General features: G+C 42.3%; 1 protein-coding gene across 10 annotated transcripts in view; it reads right to left on the bottom strand.

Moving 5' to 3' along the window:
- Macf1 (microtubule actin crosslinking factor 1) overlaps positions 1-21,371 on the bottom strand; it is a 329,723-nt gene that overhangs the window by 189,267 nt on the left and 119,085 nt on the right. For 9 of the 10 annotated variants that reach the window (XM_050161305.1, XM_050161307.1, XM_050161311.1 and 6 more), the window contains one exon: positions 10,595-10,656. In XM_050161305.1, coding sequence (XP_050017262.1) covers positions 10,595-10,656 — 62 coding nt within the window. Of the gene's footprint in view, positions 1-10,594; positions 10,657-17,523; positions 17,606-21,371 lie in introns of those variants that run through there. The other variant, XM_050161310.1, reaches the window with a different exon arrangement.

Below are 21,371 nucleotides of genomic sequence, written 5' to 3'. Positions count from 1 at the left end.
ACACCACAGGTTGTCCTCTTTTATTTTTATATAATTTATTATAAATTCATAACTTAATTTTAATAATGATTATATTTGACAACCAGCTTACAAATTGCTGAGCATTTAACATTTTGTTCTCATGATTCTACAGAGCCAGACCTGTTGTGTAATAACTTTTTTGTACACTGTGAAGATGTGTCTTTGTCAAGGCACCTTCTGACTGGTTTAATAAAGATATGAATGAGCCAGGAGGTGATAGCATGTGCCTTTAATCCCAGCACTTGGGAGGGAGAGGCAGGTGGATCTCTGTGAGTTCGAGGCCAGCCTGCTGTACAAGAGGTAGTTCCAGGACAGGCCCCAAAACTACAGAGAAACCCTATCTTGAAAAAAAAAAACAAAGAAAACAACAACAATAAAAACCAAACAAAAAAAGGATATGAATGGCCAACAGGTAGGCAGGAAGAAGTTAAGTGGGACGTCAGGGCAGAGAGAGGAAGAGGAGAAGAATCAAGGCATGGAAGTGACACCAGAAGTCGTGGAAAGGAAACAGGAAGCACAAAATGAGAGATATAAAGTCACAAGGCAAAATGTAGATTAATATAAATGGGTAACGTTCTGAGAGCTAGTGGGACAAGACTAAGCTATAGGCCGAGGTTTTATAATTAATAGTAAGTCTCTGTGTCGTTTTTTGTGAGCTAGTGGCTCAAAGGAATATCTGACTACACAAACCAGACCAACAACTCCAAGATATCAACATTTTCTCCCTCAAATGATTCAATGTTTTAAGATTTTGTTGTACATAAAGCATAATCAACTGCTAACAATTGAAGAGATCATAAAGGCTAAAAGGGGGAAAATTCAAATACAGCAAGTTTTAAATGTCAGTGAAAAGACCTCCAAATGGAAATGTTCTTGAAGCCGTGGGAACGATCAGAATTCGCCCAGGCCAGCTGAGAGCTTCACTTTAGAAGCCATATGCATTGAGATGCTAGCTAAAGACATGGGGGATACTGGGTTTTCAAAGATAGGAGTAAAAAAGAACAGAGTGCTAGGAATGGGGCCTTAGGGAGTAGCCTAAATTAGAAGTCAGGAGATGGAAAAACAATCAGTAAAATAGAGGTCAGGAGTGGGGTGGGAGAGAGAAAAACTAGGCAAAGAAAAGGCAGAAGCAGTAAGAGAAAGAAGAAAAAAAAAGCACAGTCAAGGTAGGAGATTGTATCATGAAAGAAGTGTGACAGGGATCAAGGAGGGTGGCAACTAAAACTGTTTCAAGTTTTTAAAAATCATCATCATCATTATTTTTATGTGGTGTGTGTGTGTGTGCGTGCACACACGTATGTATTGTGAATGCAAGCCTATGGAGGTCAGAGGACAACTTCAGGAGTCAGTTTTCTTACTTCCACAGTGAGTTTCCAGAATTAAACTCGGGTTATCAGGCTTACACAGAAAGTGCTTTTACCCACTGGTCCTTTTTAAAAAATGTTTTATGCCCCTATAAATTAGTACAAGTTGGTTGTGTGTATGTGCAAGCATGCAAGTTGAGAAAATTTTCAAGAGAATAATATAATGGAAATCATACCATAAATTAGCAAATGGCCAAGTTAAAAAAATTTCAGGACCTGGGAACATAGCTCAGTGGTGAAGTGCTAGCCTGATGGACACAAAGCCCTGGGCTCACTCTCTGGTATCATTTGTTTTTTAAAAGGACACACTGGTTAAGAGTACTTCTGCTCTTTGAGAAGACCTGAGTTTAGTTACTAGCACCCATGTAAGGTAGCTCCTAACTACCAACACTCCAGCTTTCAGGGATCCAGTGCCCTCTTCTGGTATTACAACACACATGTGGCATATGGGTGCATCATGGATCATTTTTTAAATGCTAGAAAATAACTCATAATTGATTATAAAAAGGGACAACTGAGGAGATATATTATTTTTTAATTACATTTTTGGTAGGCATGATGGCAGACACCTATAAAATCCTAGCACTCAAGAAGCACAATCAGGAGAATAAGGAGATTGAAGACCAACATGAGCTAGAGGAAACCTTGTCTCAAAATACTGCTCATGGGCCGGGCGATGGTGGCGCACACCTTTAATCCCAGCACTCGGGAGGCAGAGGCAGGTGGATCTCTCTGAGTTCGAGACCAGCCTGGTCTACAGAGCTAGTTCCAGGACAGGCTCCAAAGCCGCAGAGAAACCCTGTCTCGAAAAACAAAAAAACCAAACAAACAAACAAAAAAAGAAAAAGAAAAAGAAAAAAAATACTGCTCATGGTACAGACCTAAACAGAGAGCACACACCAGATGAATATCAAATGGCTGAAAGAAATTTAAGGAAATGCTTAACATCCTTAACTATCAGAGAAATGCAAATCAAAACAGCTCTGAGATTCCATCTTATACCTGTCAGAATGGCCAAGATCAAAAACACTGAGGACAGCTTATGCTGGAGAGGATGTGGGGTAAGGGGAACACTCCTCCATTGCTGGTGAGAGTGCAAACTTGTACAGCCACTTTGGAAATCCCTATGGCAATTTCTCAGAAAATTAGGAATCAACCTACCTAAAGACCCAGCAATACCACTTTTGGGTATATACCCAAAGGATGCTCAATTATACCACAAGGACATGTGCTCAACTATGGTCATAGCAGCATTATTTGTAATAGCCAGTACCTGGAAACAACCTAAATGCCCTTCAACCAAAGAATGGATAAAGAAAATTTGGCATATTTACACAATGGAGTACTACTCAGCAGTTAAAAAAAAATCTTGAAATTTGCAGGCAAATGGTTGGATCTAGAAAAAAACAATTTGAGTGAGGTAGCCCAGACCTGTAGTGATATTTCATTTGTATTTTAATAAATAAAGCTTGCCTGAAGATCAGAGAATTAAACAGCCAAGCTGATCAACCTTACAGACCAGGTAGTTGTAACACACACCTCTAATTCCAGTCCTAGAGAAGACTATAAAGCGGGAGGAGGCACCTCTCACACAGTCTCATTCTGAGATTTCTGGAGACAAGACCACCATTTCGGGCTGAGGTTGAGGTAGAGCCAGTGGCTGGCTGTTTTGCTTTTCTGACCTTCAGGATGAACCCCAATTTCTGTCCCTGGATTTTTATTAATTATGCTACACAGAAAGACAAATAAAATATGAACTCACTCATAAGTGGCTTTTAGACATAAAGCAAAGAAAAATCAGCCTACAGTTCACAACTCCAAAGAACCTTGACAACAAAAAGGACCCTAAGAGAGACCTACATGGATCTACACAGGAAGAAGAAAAAGTCAAGATCTCCTGAGTCACAGGAGAGGGGAGGATAAAAGGGGAGCAGAGAAAAATGTATAGCACAATAAAAACAATTTAAAAAACCACTCAGCCCTTTCCACCTTGAACTTGATATACATGATTCTTCTTTTGAGGGCTGCTTTGTTTTTGAAATGGGGTCCTATTACATTGCCTAGGCTGCTCAGAACTCCTGGTCCCCACAATACTTCTACCTCTGCTTCCCAAACACCGGGGTCTGCATTCATAAGCCACTGCAGGAAGTGCCAGAGCTGAATCCAGATCACTGTGCCCTTATTTTTAGCTGCTTTCTTCCCCTTAAAAGGCTTAGATAGTCTCTACAGCAACAACAGCAAACAGTTTTCCTGTGTCATTTTTTTGACATTGGGAAACTTGATCCAAAAACTTTCCTCTAAGATAATGTATTAAAGGAAACACAACAGCTTAATGTCCTTGACCCAACTAAGTAGAAGAACAACAAACAAGGAAGTTTTCAGACAGGCGTGGAGGCGCACGCCTTTAATTCCAGCATTTGGGAAGCAGAAGCAGGCAGATCTCTGTGGGTTTGAGGCCAGCCTGGTCTACAGAGATAGTTCCAGCACAGCAGAGAGAAACCCTGTCCAACAATAGAAAACAAAACAAGCGCTGCAGTGTGTCTCCGGTTCTTGTCTCCATTTCTGAAAAGATGGGTAAAGGATGTGGTATTAGAATACCCGTTTAGCATGTGCAAGTTTCTGGGTTCAGTTCTCAGAATGAAATTTGGGGTCAGCTGGGAAGTTTGGAGAGTAAGTGAACCCTCTAGGCGGGCCTGAGCAGGGGCTGCATACCAAACAGTGCTGGGAACCCTCAGTGTTGTCCTGTACCGGGAAGTCAGATGTGGCATTGCACACGAGTAATCTCAGCACTTGCAAGACTGAAATAGGAGGCAGGAAAGTGTGAGGCCACCCTGGGCTTGAGTGAGACTCTATCTCAAAAACCCAAACCACACAAAAGGTAAGGAGGGGTACGGGGAGAACTAAATCTAGAATTTGAGTGGCTTAATTGGTTTTGATATTACACTGGCCTATTGACCAAAGAAAGAATCTGAGTGTAGTTTTACAGCCAAACAAAAGATGCCTGAGTTTCACAAAATAAATTTTGTTCCCTAACATTCAATCGAAAGTTCAAAAACTTCAGTCTTAGTAGACTGATTGTGGTTAGTAGTGGATCTCGCTCTCCTAAACATCCCAAGATGAAAAAGTGCTGCTGGAATCAGACAGCCTGAAAATGATGGAAACAGCCCAGGGGTTCAGTAAAGCTCTGGCTGGCCTCCAGTGTCCAACAATGCTGTGATGTGTTCCTCTAATTCCCCTTTCCCAGGCCTCCTGTCATCACACAGTACTGAGGCAGAGGTCCAACAGGCAACAGCAGCTACAAAGGAGTATCAGAGAGCCAGAGAGCATTTGAATCCAAATACAAAGTTTAGTGGTCCAGCTTGAAACAGACATTTGGCTTGTCCAACCATTACAGACCTAGTAGCCTTGATAACGGCTTATGAATGCCCCTAACCTCTGTCCCTCACTAGCTGCACGATCTTGGGGAACTCATTTCACCTCTCTAATTTTCACCTCTTTTGTCATGAAAACTGAGAGGATTATATTCTAAAATCCATAAACGATAGCATCATTATTTAGGCAACAGCCCTCTTCAGAGGTTACTGTAAAAAACAAATCAGAGAAAATGCACTTGGTAAGCTATAAAGCACTACTACTATTTACTCAAGGTAGCAAATATTATTGGCTATCCCTCATGTCCCAGCACAATGCTTGAAGCTAAAGTATTATACCATCTCAGTCTCCATGGGCACTCTAACAGGAGACAGTATGCAAACACACAGGCAACTGTTCAAGTGACTCAGAATAGAGAGGGGATTGCAAGTCACTTATTGTAAGGAATGTAGGTCAGAAAGATTATATCCCTTAGCCAAAAATGGTCAGTAGACGGTGGCCAAGCATAGGAAACGGGGGTGAGCATTCTAGGAAGAGGAACAAATAAAGCAATAAAGAAGAACAAGGACTTCAGGGAGCAGCCAGTTAACAGGTGTGACCACAGCAGAAGTTTCTGGAAATGAAGCTGGAGAAGGAAGTTAGAGCCAGGTTAAGAAGGACTCTGAAGAAGGACAGGGAGGCATATCAAATCATCAGAGATCAATTAGAGATAACTGGAAACCACTCTAGGAATTTACAGCAGTAAATAAGCTTTTGGTTGTTGTCCTCTTTCTGCCCCGCCTCTCTTGTCTTTGCTGGTTCTGAAACCACAAAACTTCAAAACAAAACAAAAACAAGAGGCATTCCTCTTCAAGATTGTGCTGGTTAGATTTAATTATCACCCTGGCACAACCTAGATTTGCCTAGCAAGAAAGTCTCAATGAAGGATTGTCTAGATCAGGTTGGCCTATAGGCATGCCTGGGAGGTATTTTTCCTAACTGCATTAACTGAGATGGGAAGCCAAAACCTAAATGTGGGTAGACCATTTGTAGGCTGGGCCATGAACTGTTCAACCTCGTGTGCATTTTTCCTCTGCTCTAGACTGTGGATGCAATGTGATTAACTGCTTCAATTGCCTGCTGAGACTTCCCACAATGAGGGACTGTGACCTAGAATTGTAGCCAGATAAACCCTTTCTCTCCCTAAAGTTGTTTTATCAAAATGCTCTCATAACAATGAAAAGAAACGGGGGGGGGGGGGGGCGGGTGAGTTGGCTCAGAGGTTAAGAGCACTGGCTGATCTTCTGGAGGTCCTGAGTTCAATTCCCAGCAACCACATGGTGGCTCACAACCATCTGGAATGAGGTCTGGTGCCCTCTTCTGGCCTGCAGACATACACACATTGTATACACAATAAATAAATAAATAAATAAATAAATAAATAAATAAATAAATAAATAAATAAATAAATAATTTAAAAAAGACAATGGAAAGAAACTAGAACAAAGATACAATCTGAAAACAACTGTGATCTTGCAGGAAGAATAAGGCATATAATTTCAGTAACAAATACATAAGGAAGACTAAGAGGTGCACGAAGGAAAGGGTGGTTGATTCTACATGGGAGAGTCAGGAAAATATTTATTGAAGGATATTAAGTTGAGAGGCAAAACAGCAGGAGGGAGAGCAGAGCAAAGATAGGAGAAGTCAAACAGCAGGTCCCACAGCTTGGCAACAACTTTAGATAGGAGAGGAATTTGGCACTATGGGGGTGGGGAGGATAAGAAAAGTAGGCTGTGGTCCCTCCCACCACCCCTCAGGGGCCACAGGCAGTTAATGGTTGCTGAGGAAAACATGCTTTCTGCAGTAGCAGCCACTGATAAGCTGAAAACTCACTAATTAAACTCACTGGTTCTCTTCCTTTCCCCAACACCTCACCCCCAATACATGGCAGAAGCCAGGGCTGGTTTTACATGTTAAGGAACATGTGTTACAAACTGAGGCCTAAAATTTCAGTTTCCTGGTTTAGTGGTGTAACTTTGAACAAGCTGCACATCCTCCCTAAACCTTATTTTCCTCACTGACAAAATAAGGTTATTAATAGAACATTCAGCACGGTCAGTGAAGGACTGTGAGCTAATCCTTGGGAAGGACTTACTCTAAAACGTCTGACTTATTGGAAGGCATCAATAAACTACCAATACCAATGTCACAATCAGTGTCACTACAGGCCACTTTGTTAGGAGACTGTGATAGTGGGCAAGGCAAGAAATGAAGACTCCCTGGACAGAAGCACAAGTGACAGATGTGAGAAACACAGAGGCAAGCCACCTTTCTGAGCTGACTGATTAGATTTGGTAACAAGGGACAGACAGATTACTATTGGCAGTCCTGAATCAAATCTGATTCTAGATTCCTGACCAGAACAAAAAGCAATTTGATGTGTCAGATATAGGACACACCTGGGTAACCTGCAGACGAATCAGCCAAGTAAACCTGAGAAAGGCACATGTGGGCTTGAGGTAAAAAGTGGGAAAGGCTCTTTTTCTTCAGGTTTTGTGATTTAAAAACCACCCTCACTGTAGCTGCGACTAAAACAGTGGTACTAAGGAACTACGTCTGATTTATGTAATACCTCCTGGTCCGGTTTCCTGAACGACTCACCCAACTGAGAAAAAGAAAATTCAATCAACCAAATTTTCTGTCTGTGCCTTTAAAGCCATGTGGTTCAGATAGGTGCGCCTTACCATGTGAGGGAAAGCCACCATAACTTACACATAATTAAAGAGAGAGATGAATATTGGGGGCACAAAAACAGAAACAAAGGAAAGAAAAATGAGGCCTCTTAAAAAGAGAAAGAGAAAGAAGTTGTATGATAACTTGTTTTGATAAAGTTTAAGCATCTAGATTCAATGGGATCATCCTGTGGCCACTTCTACTTGTGTTTCTTTGTATTGCAGCAATCAAACAATCACTATGACTAAAAGAAACAAAATTGCTAAAGAACATAGAATAAGACAAGAGCATGGTCAAGGGTAGAACCCTGGAAACATCAACACAGAAGAGGGAAACAAAGAAAAAAGCCAGTGAAAGAGGCAGAAAAGGGATGAGGATGTAGCTTAGTGGACAGAGTGCTTGCCTGGCAGGCACAAAGCCATAGGCTGTCCCAGACCACATAAAACACCAAAAGCAGAGGCAAAAGGAGCAAGAGTTCAAGATCATCCTCAACTATACAGATGAGACCAGTGTGTCTCATAGAGAAAGAGAAAGAGGGGTGGGGGTAGGAAACAGAAAAAAAAAACCATTTATAAAAAGAAAAATGACTGAGGGAGAAGCAGTGTTTCTGTAAGTCAACAGAGGGGAGGGTTCCAAGGAATAGATGGCAACAAACAGCAAGATAAAACTATGTCACTGAATATAGCAATTGTATTGTAGATTGCTGCTGCAGTCAGATAGAGAGGCAGAGACAGGCAGATCCCAAATTCAAGGGAAGCCTGGGTTACAACAGTGAGCCCCTGTCTCAAAATAAGGGCTGAGGAAAAGCAAGATGGCTCAGCAAACAAAGATTCTCACCTCCAAGCCAAGGCCTGAGCTTCTGGAGTTTCACAAAGTGGAGAGAACCAACTCCTGCCAAGTTGTTCCCCAACCACCAGATATGCACCATGGCACACACTCACAAGCACCCACCTGCACACACACACACACACACAGAGTAGTTAACAAATATATTTTTAAAGTTTTTAAATAAGTAAATCAATCACTCAGTCACTGGTGATTCTTCATAGAACAGAGGTAATATAATGGAGCATAAAAACTTTGCTTGGATCTGACTGCCAGGCAGGCGAACCTTAAGAGAGTCCTTTTGTTTTATTTTTTCGAGACAGGGTTTCTTTGTGTACCGCTGGAACTCGTTCTGTAGACCAGGCTGGCCTCAAACTCTCAGAGAGATCACCTGCCTCTGCTACCCAAGTGCTAGCAACCTTAAGAGAGTTTAACCCACACTTCCGCTTTGATCTTATTATTCTTTGCATGTTTGTGTATGTGTGGTATGCATGTGTGTGGGTGTTATGTTCCAATATGTGTGGGGGTCACTTGTAGGGAAGAATAAGAATGTACATGTGTGTGCATGTGTATGAAGGCCAGGAGTTGACAGTGGGTGTCTTCTTCAATCACTCCCCATTGTTTATGCACTGACTGAATCAGGGCTTCTCACTGAACCTGGATCTCATCAATTCCAAGCGGTCTAACTAGCCAGCTTGTACCAGGGACCACCTGCTTCTGCCTCTTGTGTGTTAAGATTACAAATGCTATCAGTGGAGAGAGATCCCCGTGCTTTTTAATTTTAATAAAATTAATATAAAACTCCATCAGCTGGAGCTGGAGGTGTAGCTCGAAGGCTGACAAAGTCAAGGTCCCCCTGGGTTCTCTCCCCAGTACATCCCCCATTCTCTCTCCCCCCCAAATCAATTAAACACCTCAGATTTACAAAACACTCTAGTCCTATTCTTTTTTTTAAATTTTTTTATGATTTATCTTTTTTAAAAATATTTATTTATTATGTATACAATAGTCTGTCTGTGTGTATGCCTGCAGGCCAGAAGAGGGCACCAGACCTCATTACAGATGGTTGTGAGCCACCATGTGGTTGCTGGGAATTGAACTCAGGACCTTTGGAAGAGCAGGCAATTCTCTTAACCTCTGAGCCATCTCTCCAGCCCAATTTATTTATCTTTATTTTATGTGCATTGGTGTGAAGGTGTCAGATCCCCTGGAAATGGATTTTCAGACAGTTGTGAGCTGCCATGTGGGTGCTGAGAATTGAACCCGGGTCCTCTGGAAGAACAGTCAGTGCTCTTAACCGCTGAGCCATTTCTCCAGCCCCTCTAGTCCTATTCTTAATACATGATCAGATTTCAAAATAAATGGATTTTTCAGGCATGGTAGTATATGCCTATAATGCCTACTGTTTTGGAGATCAAGACAGGAAGGTTGAAAGTTGAAAGTCAGTCTGGGCAACACAGGGAGCCCTTGCCTGAAAATAATAGGAAAAAGAAAAAGGTAGAGCACTAAAGCAAGGCTCTGGGCTAAACCTCTAGTACCACAAAGAATAAGATGGTGGTTAAGAGGGGTTATAAAACAACTTCTTTTTAAAAGTTAGATCCATTATTTGTTTATTCTATGTGTATGAGTATGTACACTTGTGCACCATGTGTGCCTGTTGCCTGCAGAGGTCAGAGAGAGCCCTGGAAACTCTCGAAGTGGAAGAATGGGAGGTTGTAAGCCTCCATGTGGCTTCAGGGCACCAAACCTAGGTCCTCTGGAAGTGTTGATAACCTCTGGGCCAACTCTCCAGCCTTATAAAATAACTTTTAAAATGTGAAGTGGTGTTCTTAGGATCTTAGGAACCATCCCCTGGTATTGCCAACCTTATTCTGCTGAGGCAGTACAGTACCACTGATGGCTCCACACTTATAATATATAGGGGGACTGGCAAGATGGCTCAGTAGTTAAAGTGCTTAACACACAAGCATGAAGCCTGGAGCAGGGGTTGGGGATAAGACAAGCATGAAGCCTGGAATCCATAGACCTACATAAATACTGGGTGGGTATGATAGCCTGCCTGCAATTACAGCCTCAGAAGGCAGACACAGGGGATCCGCAAAGCAAGCTGGCTAGCAAGACTAGCTGTATGAATGAGCTCTGCCTCAATGAATAAAATGGAAGATGAATCGAGAATCATTTCTGACATCAATCCCATGGCTTAGACATATATAAGAACCCATGCACATGCAAAAAACATGTGCGTGTGCACACACACACAGAATAAGAAAAGCTAGGGAAACATGAAAGAATCCTACCTTCATCAAGTGCTTGTTGACCCACTTGGTGAACGTTTTCTTTTGAACTCGATCCCGCTCATCTGCAAAGGAAACACAGAAGAGGAGCTGACTGAGTGCTCTGCAGGCAGCTCTTTCCCACATCTCTGCCCTGCCCACATCCCAGTTTCTCTAGAACCAATATAAAAGACTGACTTTAGGTACAGAACCATGGGACGATGACTTCTTGTTAGGAAGATTTGGGTCATTCAAACATCTCTTTTTCCTTTTTTGATTATGACCATTTTGCCACTGGACAGAATCACATGACTCAAAAATCTCATCATGGCAACATCTCCTCAGCACAATAATTTGAGTAGAGCAGGAACAGGATGGCCAATCTCCCACATCCCTCAGAAGTCCCAACAGGATAAAGTTACAAATGGAAGCAAGAGAAGGGTGGGAGGCTCAGGTGTAATACAGACACTACAATTGTTAAATCTCTCTACATCACTCAGCCCACCTACTGCTGCCTCCTCTCATGCCCAGTATTCCATTCCAGTTTCCTCACAAGCCATAACATCCAGCCAATGCCCCCAAAGCCATCCAGGTTAGCTTCCCTGAACATCTCTCCCTTCCCTAAATCTTACAAACTCCTCATCTCTCTCACAACCCCCCACCAAAGACCTCTTCAACAGAAACATCTGTTCTGTCGATACCTGACTATGGCCCCCATAGACAACCAGTCCTATGAAGATTCACTTGAGACAATTCCAGAAAACTGAGGGACCAGCCCTGACTCTTTTCTATATATCTTAAGACTGCACACCCATAGAACACTCTATTCAATCATCTCACTGGGTGACCATGAGCAAAATACATCATATATGTGTATAAAAATATAATGAAACCCATCTTGTCTTTTGGTTTTTTCTCTTTGTTTTTTTTTTTTTTTTCGAGACAGGGTTTTCTATAGCTTTGGAGCCTGTCCTGGAACTAGCTTTTGTAGACCAGGTTGGCCTCGAACTCACAAAGATCCACCTGCCTCTGCCTCTCAACTACTGGGATTAAAGACACGTGCCACCACCGCCCAGTGAAACCCATCTTTTGAATGGTGAATATGCTAATAATTATTTTTAAATTTGCATTACATTTTATTGAGAGAGAAAGAGACAAAGCGTATGTATGTGTGTGTGTGTGTGTGTCATGATATGTGTGTCTTTCAGATCACAGGACAACCTGAGAGTCATTTCTCTCCTTATCATATGGGTGCTAGGGATTGAATTCAGTTTGTCAAGTTGGGCAGCAAACAGCGTTTTCCACTCAACTATCTGTCTGTCTCTAATAATGATTTTTAAAAGGGAAAGCATAACAGAACTATGAAAAAAATCATTCTCTCTGTCACTGACCATTCCCTGCCGCCTCCCACTGCCGCAAGGTGAATTTCAATCATTCCTAGAGATTAAATCACAAGACTGCCAGCGGTGGTGACACACATCTTTAATCCCAGCCCAGCATTTGGGAGGTAGAGGAAGGCGGATCTCTTGTGAGTTCAAGGCCAGCCTGGTCTATTGAGCGAATAACAGAGTTCCAGGACAGGCTCCAAATGCTTCAGAAAAACCCTGTCTTGAAAAAACAAGAACAATAACAACAACAACAACAACAAAAAAAAAAACAAAACATAACAAAATGATGCTAAAGTTTTAAATAATAATCCCTAAAACAACAAAACAAAAACTTACACAACTGGCCAAATACATGGTTCTATGATTAGTGAAACAACAAGAGATAAGGGAAAAAAACCAACAACAACGAGAGCAAGGTGTAGCAGGGGCACCCCACGTGAGCTCAAGACCTAGCTGAATTCTGTGTAAGAGCCTAATTTCATACATAAACTCCTCAAGCTTCAATTGAGTGCCAGCTGTACTGTATGCTGGGCCATCAGCCGCAATGGAAAGATCGGAGCTAACAGAATTCCGACACTGCGCTTCCACGCACGCCAGACACGCTCTGCTGCACTACATCAGCTGCTTTCCAAGACCAAGAACAGTCTGATTCCAACTGTAAACCTCTCACCCCGAAGACACACATTTTCTGCTGTTTGCTTTTCAGAATTCCATTTTAAAACTTACACATTTAGAAGCAGGGGGTGGTGGCACACACCTGTAATCCAAGCATTAAGGAGTTGAGGCAGGAGGATTCTGAGTTCAAGGCTTGCCAGGACTAGAGAGACTCTGAACAATAAACACAACAAAACATTTGTTGTGTTACCATCACAGGTCAACTAATTCACAGATAGAAAAGAAAAAGGTAAACAAAATTCATTTTAACCTAATCAGTATTTTTAAGAAGTGGGACTTTTTAGTTTATTGTTTTAAGGCACGGTCTCATGGACCTGATCCTCCTGCCTCCATGCCCCAAGTGCTAGGAATACAACAACCATAGGGTGGCTCACACCTATCTGTAATGGGATCCAATGCCCTCTTCTGGCATGCAGCCGTATATGCAGACAGAGCACTCACAAAAAAAAAAAAAAAAAATCTTCCAGGGGGTGTCTATTTAGTAGTCAGAAGTTGTGTGTGATGGCTCAAGCCTATAGTCCCAGCACTTAAGAGACTGGGCCAGTGGGACTTTAGCGTGTGCAGTCTTGGATGACATAGTAAAACCCTGACTCAAAACAAAACAAAAATTAGTAGTTAGAACCTACTGAATATCTACTCACATGTGCTTAGCACATCCATACTCTTTCTGATGCTCAACAGCCCTATAAAGTGGCTACTATGCTAATTTAATAGAACAATAAAGCCCAGCAACAACAAGCAACTTGCCCAAGATCATAGGAGTCACATATGAACCCAACTCTGCATAATGCCATAGCCTAATACTTCATTCAGGACAGCACTCACACTCATAGCTTAGGACCTACAGATCCACTACTACATGATCCCTGCCTGCTGCTCATTCTTTTTCACGCTTCCATAAAATTCCCAGCCCCTATTTATTCTCATTTATATTCCAGTCATGCTCAGCAAGGCTTATCAACTTTTCCAAAGTCACACAGTAAGTTGTAGAATACAAATTCATGTTTGCTATATTCTAAGTCATAGTTTTGTATCCACTACACATAGAGCCTCCATGGACTTATTCCAAGCCAGTACAATAATGTCCCACATACCCAAGGGAAAAGGAGCAATGTGAACGATGAGGATGACAGGTGTTCACAAAGGACATGTAATATCAAGAATTAGTGATGCCAAGAAGGTCTCCACAGGGTAATTCAGGATTTTAGAGAAATAGTAACTCTAGAGTTTTCAGGGCAAAATTAAAATTTACCTTATTTCTTAAAAAAGCTTTATCTGGGGCTGGAGAGATGGCTCAGAGGTTAAGAGCATTGCCTGCTCTTCCAAAGGTCCTGAGTTCAATTCCCAGCAACCACATGGTGGCTCACAACCATCTGTAATGGGGTCTGGTGCCCTCTTATGGTCTTCAGGCATACACACAAACAGAATATTGTATACATAATAAATAAATAAATATTTAAAAAAAGCTTTATCTGTATTAATAATAACTGTCTGGACTTTTGGAAAGTACAAGACCACAGTTAGTTAAAGAAAATTGCCAGGTGCTGAGGAAATTGCTCCATGGTTAAGAGCACTATCCGTGCAAACATGAAGACCCAAGTTTGAATCCCCAGCACCCACACAAAAGCTAGGCACAGATGCATATATATACCCCATCACTGGGGATACAGCAACAGGTGGATCCCCAGAGCTCCTTGGCCAGTCAGCCTAGCCAAAATGCAGGGCTTCCAACTCAATAAGAGATCCTGTTTCAAAAAGAAGGTGAAAAGCAATAAAGGGAGACTCTACTATGCTCCCCTGCTGCCCATGATAGGGTGGGTCCATCCACATGCACATACACCACACTACACACACACACACACAGCCAGGATAAGTGTATAGAGCTCAGTGTAAGAATTTGTGATTAGCATGCCTGAGACCCAGGCTTTGAACCCTGGCACCCATAAAATAGGAGATGGTGGGAGAAAAAAACAAAGGAGAAGAAAGGGAAAGAGGGATAAAATAAAAGAGTCAGCGTAGGCACAGTGGCAAAAGGACAAAGACAAAGTAGGAGAAACTAAAACAGAGAACAGAAGGAGACAAGGGCATAATTTTCTAGAATATTCACTGAAGTATTACATTCATGAAGGCTAACTATTTTATAGATACACAGACACTTAAGAATCCTCAAAAAAGCCAGGTGGTGGTGGCGCACACCTTTAATCCCAGCAGCAGAAGGTAGAGGCAGGTGGATCTCTAAGTTCAGGTCCAGGTTGTCTGAAGAGTGTGTTAAGTAATTGAGGTAAGATGGGGTTAGAGATGGCTCAAATGGTTCAGAGTACTTGTTGCTCTTGAAGGTTCAGTTCTCAGGACCCACATGATGGCTCACAACCATCTGTTAACCATCTGTTTCAGGAATCTGAGGCCTCTGTCCTTTGGGGGAACGAGGCAAATATGGTATATATACATAAATTCAGGCAAATCAGTCATATAAATAAATAAATAAATAAATAAATAAATAAATAAATGAACAACTTGAAAGAGATTGAGGTAGGAGAGTAGACACGATCACACAGGGCAAGTCTATAATGTGTAGTCTCGGTCTCCAGCCTGGCGCTTTCCTTTTTATGATACTCTTTTCCCCGTTTTGAGCCTGAGTATAGCCTATAAAATGAGGAGTTTAGACTAGGCCAATGTTGCTAATACTGGTCTGTGAACAGCCATATCAAAATCACCTGGAGCACCTTAAAAAGTTCAAATTCAAGCAAACTGTCTAAGGCAAAGCCCAACTGGCTTCCCTTCTCAGGAGAGAGCCACAGGTCTGTGGGTACCAGAGTTAGGCAGGCTTAGGGAAGAGCTACCTTCTCTAGCTACCAGGCACTCTAGCCAAAGTGAGGACCACCCACAGCAATCTCCACTGAGGGTACCAGGATCCGTTCACAAGTCTGGCTGTGTGAGGGGGAGAGTGAGAAGCACAGACTTAACATACTAAACACATACTACCACAGTTACCGCTAGGATTTATGAATGTGTTCAGAAGACACTAGGCTAATCACTTTAATATCATACACTTCTCATAACTACCTCATGTACTAGGACCTGTTTTAATCCTCTTAACAGTGAGGAAATCAGGGCACAGAAATGTTAGGCAATTTTTCTGAGTCTGTGTAACAATGGCTGGGAGATGGCTGCAACTGTGGCTCCTTCTCTGAACCATTAGGCTGCAGAGCCAATAGACCAGGGGCTTCCCACCCTCGGGGATCAAATGACCCTTTTACAGGAGTCACCTAAAACTATCAGAAAACACAACTATTTACATTTTGGTTCATAGCAGTAACAAAATTACAGTTATGAAATAGCAATAAAAATAATTTTATGGTGGGGGGGATCACTACAACTGAGGAAAGGGCCACAGCACTAGAAAGACTGAGAACTGAATCACTGCTCTAGGGAATTCAGGGGTTAAAGGGTAACAGTTTCTGCCTTAAATCAGTGAAGATCCTGGACTTCCTCACACTCCTTTGTTGGTAATAAAGAAAAGGGACCCTTATCTCCAAGCACTTCCAAATGCAGATCATTCTTTTCAGGTCCCAGGAAGAAATTTTCTGGAAAGATAAAAAGCTAGACAGCTAGGCAATAACTGCCTAATTCTGCCTCTCCTTGTATCATAAACACAGTATAGTTTAAGCCTCAAAAACCACTTCAGAATTTGGCAGCTCTGACCCTGAAGGCAGGGGATCAGAATCTCACCATTGTTCCTCTCCTCCAGATCTCTTTCCAGGTTCCGTCTAGATCAAACCACCAGTAATTTCATTAGGAAGATCTGCCCAATCTGGATCATACTTCTGTTTTGCTTTAAGAAAACCAAATACAAAATCAAAAGATATACTATCTTATAGATCAATAAACTCTCCAAGATGACTGACTAGAAACTCTAACTTGGTCAGCGGTGGTGTGCACACCTCTAGTTCCAACACTTGGGAGGCAGAAGCAGGCGGATCTATGAGTTTAAGACCAGCCTGGATTACAAAGTTCTAGGACAGCAAGGGCTACATGGAGAAACCCTGCCTCAAAAAAAAACATACTTACATACATACACACACACACATACATACATACATACATACATACATAAGAATTAAGACTATCTAGAAATTAATATCTAATAACAATATCTTTATAAAAGAAAGAGTATTTTAATATAACACTAGGAGGACATTTCAGAGTCTAAGAGTTTTTCAGAGTACAATCTGGCTTATTAAGAAGAGTTAGTACAGCTCTATGAATACATAACTGTTAGTTTTTTCAATTCACTGAGAATCAAGGAACTGCTCAGACTAGTACCAGTCTCTATACTCCACAGGAAATGTAAAAACAAAAAAACCCTAGACCATTTGGTTAAGGTCACAAAATATTATTTAATGAACTCCCTAACCAAGGACCTAAGCAACAGCTAACAGGAGGCCTCCTCCCCGACCTTCCCACATCTTAAGTGTTTTTCTCTGGCTCGGCTAGAAAGGAAAATGTAAAACAACTAGCAGTGGCCCCAAAGAGGAAACTTGGGCCTTCACTCCTCCCTCCCCCAGAGGTGAACTCCCTAACCAACCAACTTCTGCTAAAAATACCCTGACTTTCAGCTCTGTGCAACATAACTAAAAGTGGCTTCCTGACACAGACAGATGCATGAGCATGAATTCACACTCCATAAAACAGCCCCACACCCAAAGCTTAGGCTCTTAATTGCCCTACAAACCAAAGATGGCCCCCAGGAAGTGGGGAACCCCAGTTCATTCCACCCCACATTTCAAAAGCCCAAAGGTTGAGTAACGCCTGCAGGGCTTCAAAAGAGTTGCGTTCCAATGAGTCAAAGCGCACAAGGCTGTAAGACAAGAAGAAACGTCGCATACTAACCCATGCAGCACATGCGGCAGACCAGGTGGACGTTGAACTCATGCTCATCTTGGTAACTGGGCCACATGGCTCTACTGGCCCCACCTAAGAAAATCGGGTCCCAGAGGACTTCCAGCTAGTGACCTCTGAACCCTCTGCAGCTCCTCAAGTGGCTGTCAAGGTGAACAGAGACACACAGCCAAAGGGCTGTGCGACTAACACACAGAGAAAAAAGAACAGAGAAGTGGCTCCACCCACAACTTCCTACTGACCTCCTTCTTCCCTTGAGGTCAGAGAGGAAGCTCCTCCCTAGATCTCTTCCAAAGGCTGGGTACAAATCTTCAGGTAGCCTGGCAGTGGTGGTGCACGCCTTTAATCCCAGCACTTGGGAGGCAGAGGCAGGCGGATCTCTGTGAGTTCAAGACCAGCCTGGTCTACAAGAGCTAGTTCCAGGACAGGCTCCAAAACCACAGAGAAACCCTGTCTCAAAAAAACAAAACAAACAAACAAAACCCCCCCCCCAAAACAAAACAAAACAAAACAAAAATCTTCAGGTAGAGAACATACTTCTCAAAAGTGGCACCAACTCACAATTTCCAGATCAGCATAGGGAAGAAGTGGGACCTTCATATGCAAAACTCCAAACAAGGCATTAAATAAGCCTAGGCAGACAGAAGCTGGCCTTTGAATTAGCAAAGCAGAAGCCTGTGACCTGGTGCATCTCAGACAGTGGCAGGTGAGCTAGTGAGCGAAATGGCTCACTGCTGAGTCAGGGTTGCCCAACAACCTGCTCCTCGGGCTTGCCTCCAGCCAGGCAGAAGCACATCTAAAATGTTAGCCAACCGAGGAGGTCGTATGACGAAAGAGACCATGCTGGCAAGCCCCAACACTGTCCACTGTCAAGAGATTCCTAGGTTCCAAAGGGAGATTTATTCCCACAACTTACAGTTGCCCAAAACTTTTGATTCCAACTTCTTTACAAAACAGCAATCAGCTTAGCAGACTTCAACAGCTTCAGAAATAAAATTTGCTTGCTCCTCCATTCCTTCCCCTCAACCAGTCAGAAATGACATCACAAAGCCCAGTTCCCTTTCCTATATCCTGTCTTTTCCTTCAGTCAGTGCACCTAACTCAGCCATGCCAGAAACCCCTCTGTCCATCAGTGGAAGGCTGCTGGCTTGTTTGTCCAACTTGTTTCCGAGTCCTGATTAATTGTACCAGACACTGGAATGCTGAGAAAAAAAAAAAAAACCACAATGAATGGCTTTTTCATTCAGATGGCCCAGCCTATCTTTGCTTCTTCATGATTCTGACTCTCTCCCTGCACAGGCTGTCAAGAAAGACACCCCACCTCTGCCCTCACCTCTCCGAAAGGCGGGCTTCTGATAAGGACCTAATCACTGCCCTTGCTCTAGCTCCCTAAATAGAACAACTTCTTTAGGCTAATGCTGCTTTCAATCCTGTTCACAAACAGGCGCGGGGTGGGGGTGGGGGTTGGCACCCAGGATAGCAAGAGTATCCCAAAAGACCACAGGTGGGAAAAAGAGAACAGGAGTTTGCCTACTGGACAAGTCCTGTGACCTCAGTCACCTGAAAAGCTCCTTCACTCCCACCAACAAACTGCTAATAATCTTGTAATTGCTTACTAAGAAAGTGCCTCAGCTAACTCAATTCCTCCTTGACTGAGCTCTCGGTCGCCTTCATAACCTGTGACCAACGTATTCATCTCTACTCTTTAGCCTAGGAGAGGAAGAATCCTTCTAGAAGTCACCTTATCTTTGGAAAGGAAATGCCTAAGAGATGGGAAAGAGAATAAGAATAAGGGACTGGAGAGATGGCTCAGCGGTTAAGAATAAATACTTTCTGAGTCATATTTAGTAATCCTTTCCTTTATCAAATCCAAATCCTGAGCACCAAGGGCTATACTTGATCTTCAAAGCTCAGTTTCTAGCAGCTAGAAAGTAGTCAGTAGTCTTAAATAAACCTAACTGATCACCTGCTGTGACTAACAATTCACAAATCATGAATGGGCTAAAAGCTCTCGTTTCATCTAATCACGATTCTCTAAGAAAAGTATCATTTCCATATTAGAAGTAAAATATACCACAATGTAAGAGGTTAAAAAACAACCAAGATTAGATATTTATCTGTCCAGCTCTAAGGCTGTGCCTTTTACTATATCTGCTGTCTCTGAAAGGAACAAAACCAGAATAACTAAGGAAGTAGAATATTCTTCTAAAAATTAAGAACTAACAACCCCTAAAGCCAGATAGAAGTGGTAACACATATTTATAATCCCAGCTAAGGAAACTGAGGCAGAGTAACTGCTTCAGGTTCAAGGCCAGCCTGGGCAACAAAGTGACACCCTGCCTCAAACCCTTGACAACAAAAAGAAACTACGTCTGACTAGAGACTTAGAGCATATCACAAAAATACACCTTTGCAGTATCCAAAACTCAACATGGCTACTCCTGGGTAAGTCTGAGCAACAACGGGTGCCATCTCTTTATTCCCCTGGCATCCTGAAGAATCTAGAGGCACGGAAGACCCAAAGAGACTTCCCTTCAGGTCTCTAACACATCTCGAGCTTCAAAGGAAGAGGTGCTGTAGCCAGTAGAGGACAATCAGGAGCTGGTAAGGTACTTGGCCACTCTGATCTCTTCATGCTACAGGCGGGAAAGGGTGACTTGACTACCACCAGGAGACTTCACAAAGGTTCAGTCAAGCCAGGATTCCACATGTGGGCAGAAGTCATGAGGAAATTTATAGCTGTGGGCTTTCTTACATAGTACAGAAAACTAAGCTAACATATCTATTTCCTAAAACACCAAAACCACCAAATATTAAGACTATAAAAGAGGACCCTTAAGTTTCCTTCTCTACTGTGAGACAATGACTCACAATCACTGACTTTTTATGTGATCCCTTATTGGCTTCTGTTATGTTTGTTTGTTTGTTTTTAGACACAGTTTCTCACTATATATCTCTGGGTGGTGGCCTGAAACTCACTATGTTGTAGACAAGGCTGGCTCGAGCTCACAGAGAACCTCTGCCTCCTGAGTGCTGGGATTACATGCACTTGTTACCACACCAGGCTCTGTTAAATTCCTTGACTCTATGCTATAGTGCCATAATGTATTTAGTCCCAGAAACCCATAGCAAGGTACAATCTTTAGTATCTTTTGTGGGAAAATTAAAATAATGAGAAGAAATAATTTCAAAACCCATACTATGTGCTGAATATGTTTTAAAAACTTACTTTAAAAAAACCCCATACATTATTATTTTGCAAATAAAGAAGCAAAGACAAACTGGGATCATCCAGTCAGCAAGAGAAGAACTCCGACAAAAACACAGAGTGGCTCCAGGCACTGAACGTGCTCTCGGCACAGATCCAGGCCACCTCCACGTTCACATCAAATGACCGCAGAGCCAGAGCCACACAAAATTAAAAACCTTAGTCTTTTTTTTTTCCTTGTCACACTATAAATCTGAAGTCCACAATCACATTGCCACAGGTCTAGAAAAAGAAAAAACAAAAATAAAACAAAACTCTAACTTGGTTAAAACATCTAATGTTAAGGCCAGTGAAATGGCTCAATGGGTAAAGGTGCTTACACAATGAACAGGGCATGGTTCCTGCTGCAGCTTATAGCTACTATTACCATAATTCTCTCATGTGTTTATTCCTGAAATATTTATTGATACCTATCAAGTCTCACACAATTGAGATAATGAGATGAGTATATTCTCAAAGATCTTACTGTCTAGAAGACCCTACTTAGGCAGGAGAGAGAAGCCATGCAAAATGACTATGTAGATTTGAATAAGTATTCCCCAGAGAGCTGCTGGAGCACAGGACAGGGTCA

This window comes from Alexandromys fortis, unplaced genomic scaffold (assembly GCF_014885135.2).
Source record: "Alexandromys fortis isolate MF-2015 unplaced genomic scaffold, M_Fortis_MF-2015_v1.1 scaffold_122, whole genome shotgun sequence".
Taxonomy (NCBI): Eukaryota; Metazoa; Chordata; class Mammalia; order Rodentia; family Cricetidae; genus Alexandromys; species Alexandromys fortis.
Note: the sequence above shows the minus strand (reverse complement) of the source record. Positions and strands in the feature narration are given on the sequence as shown.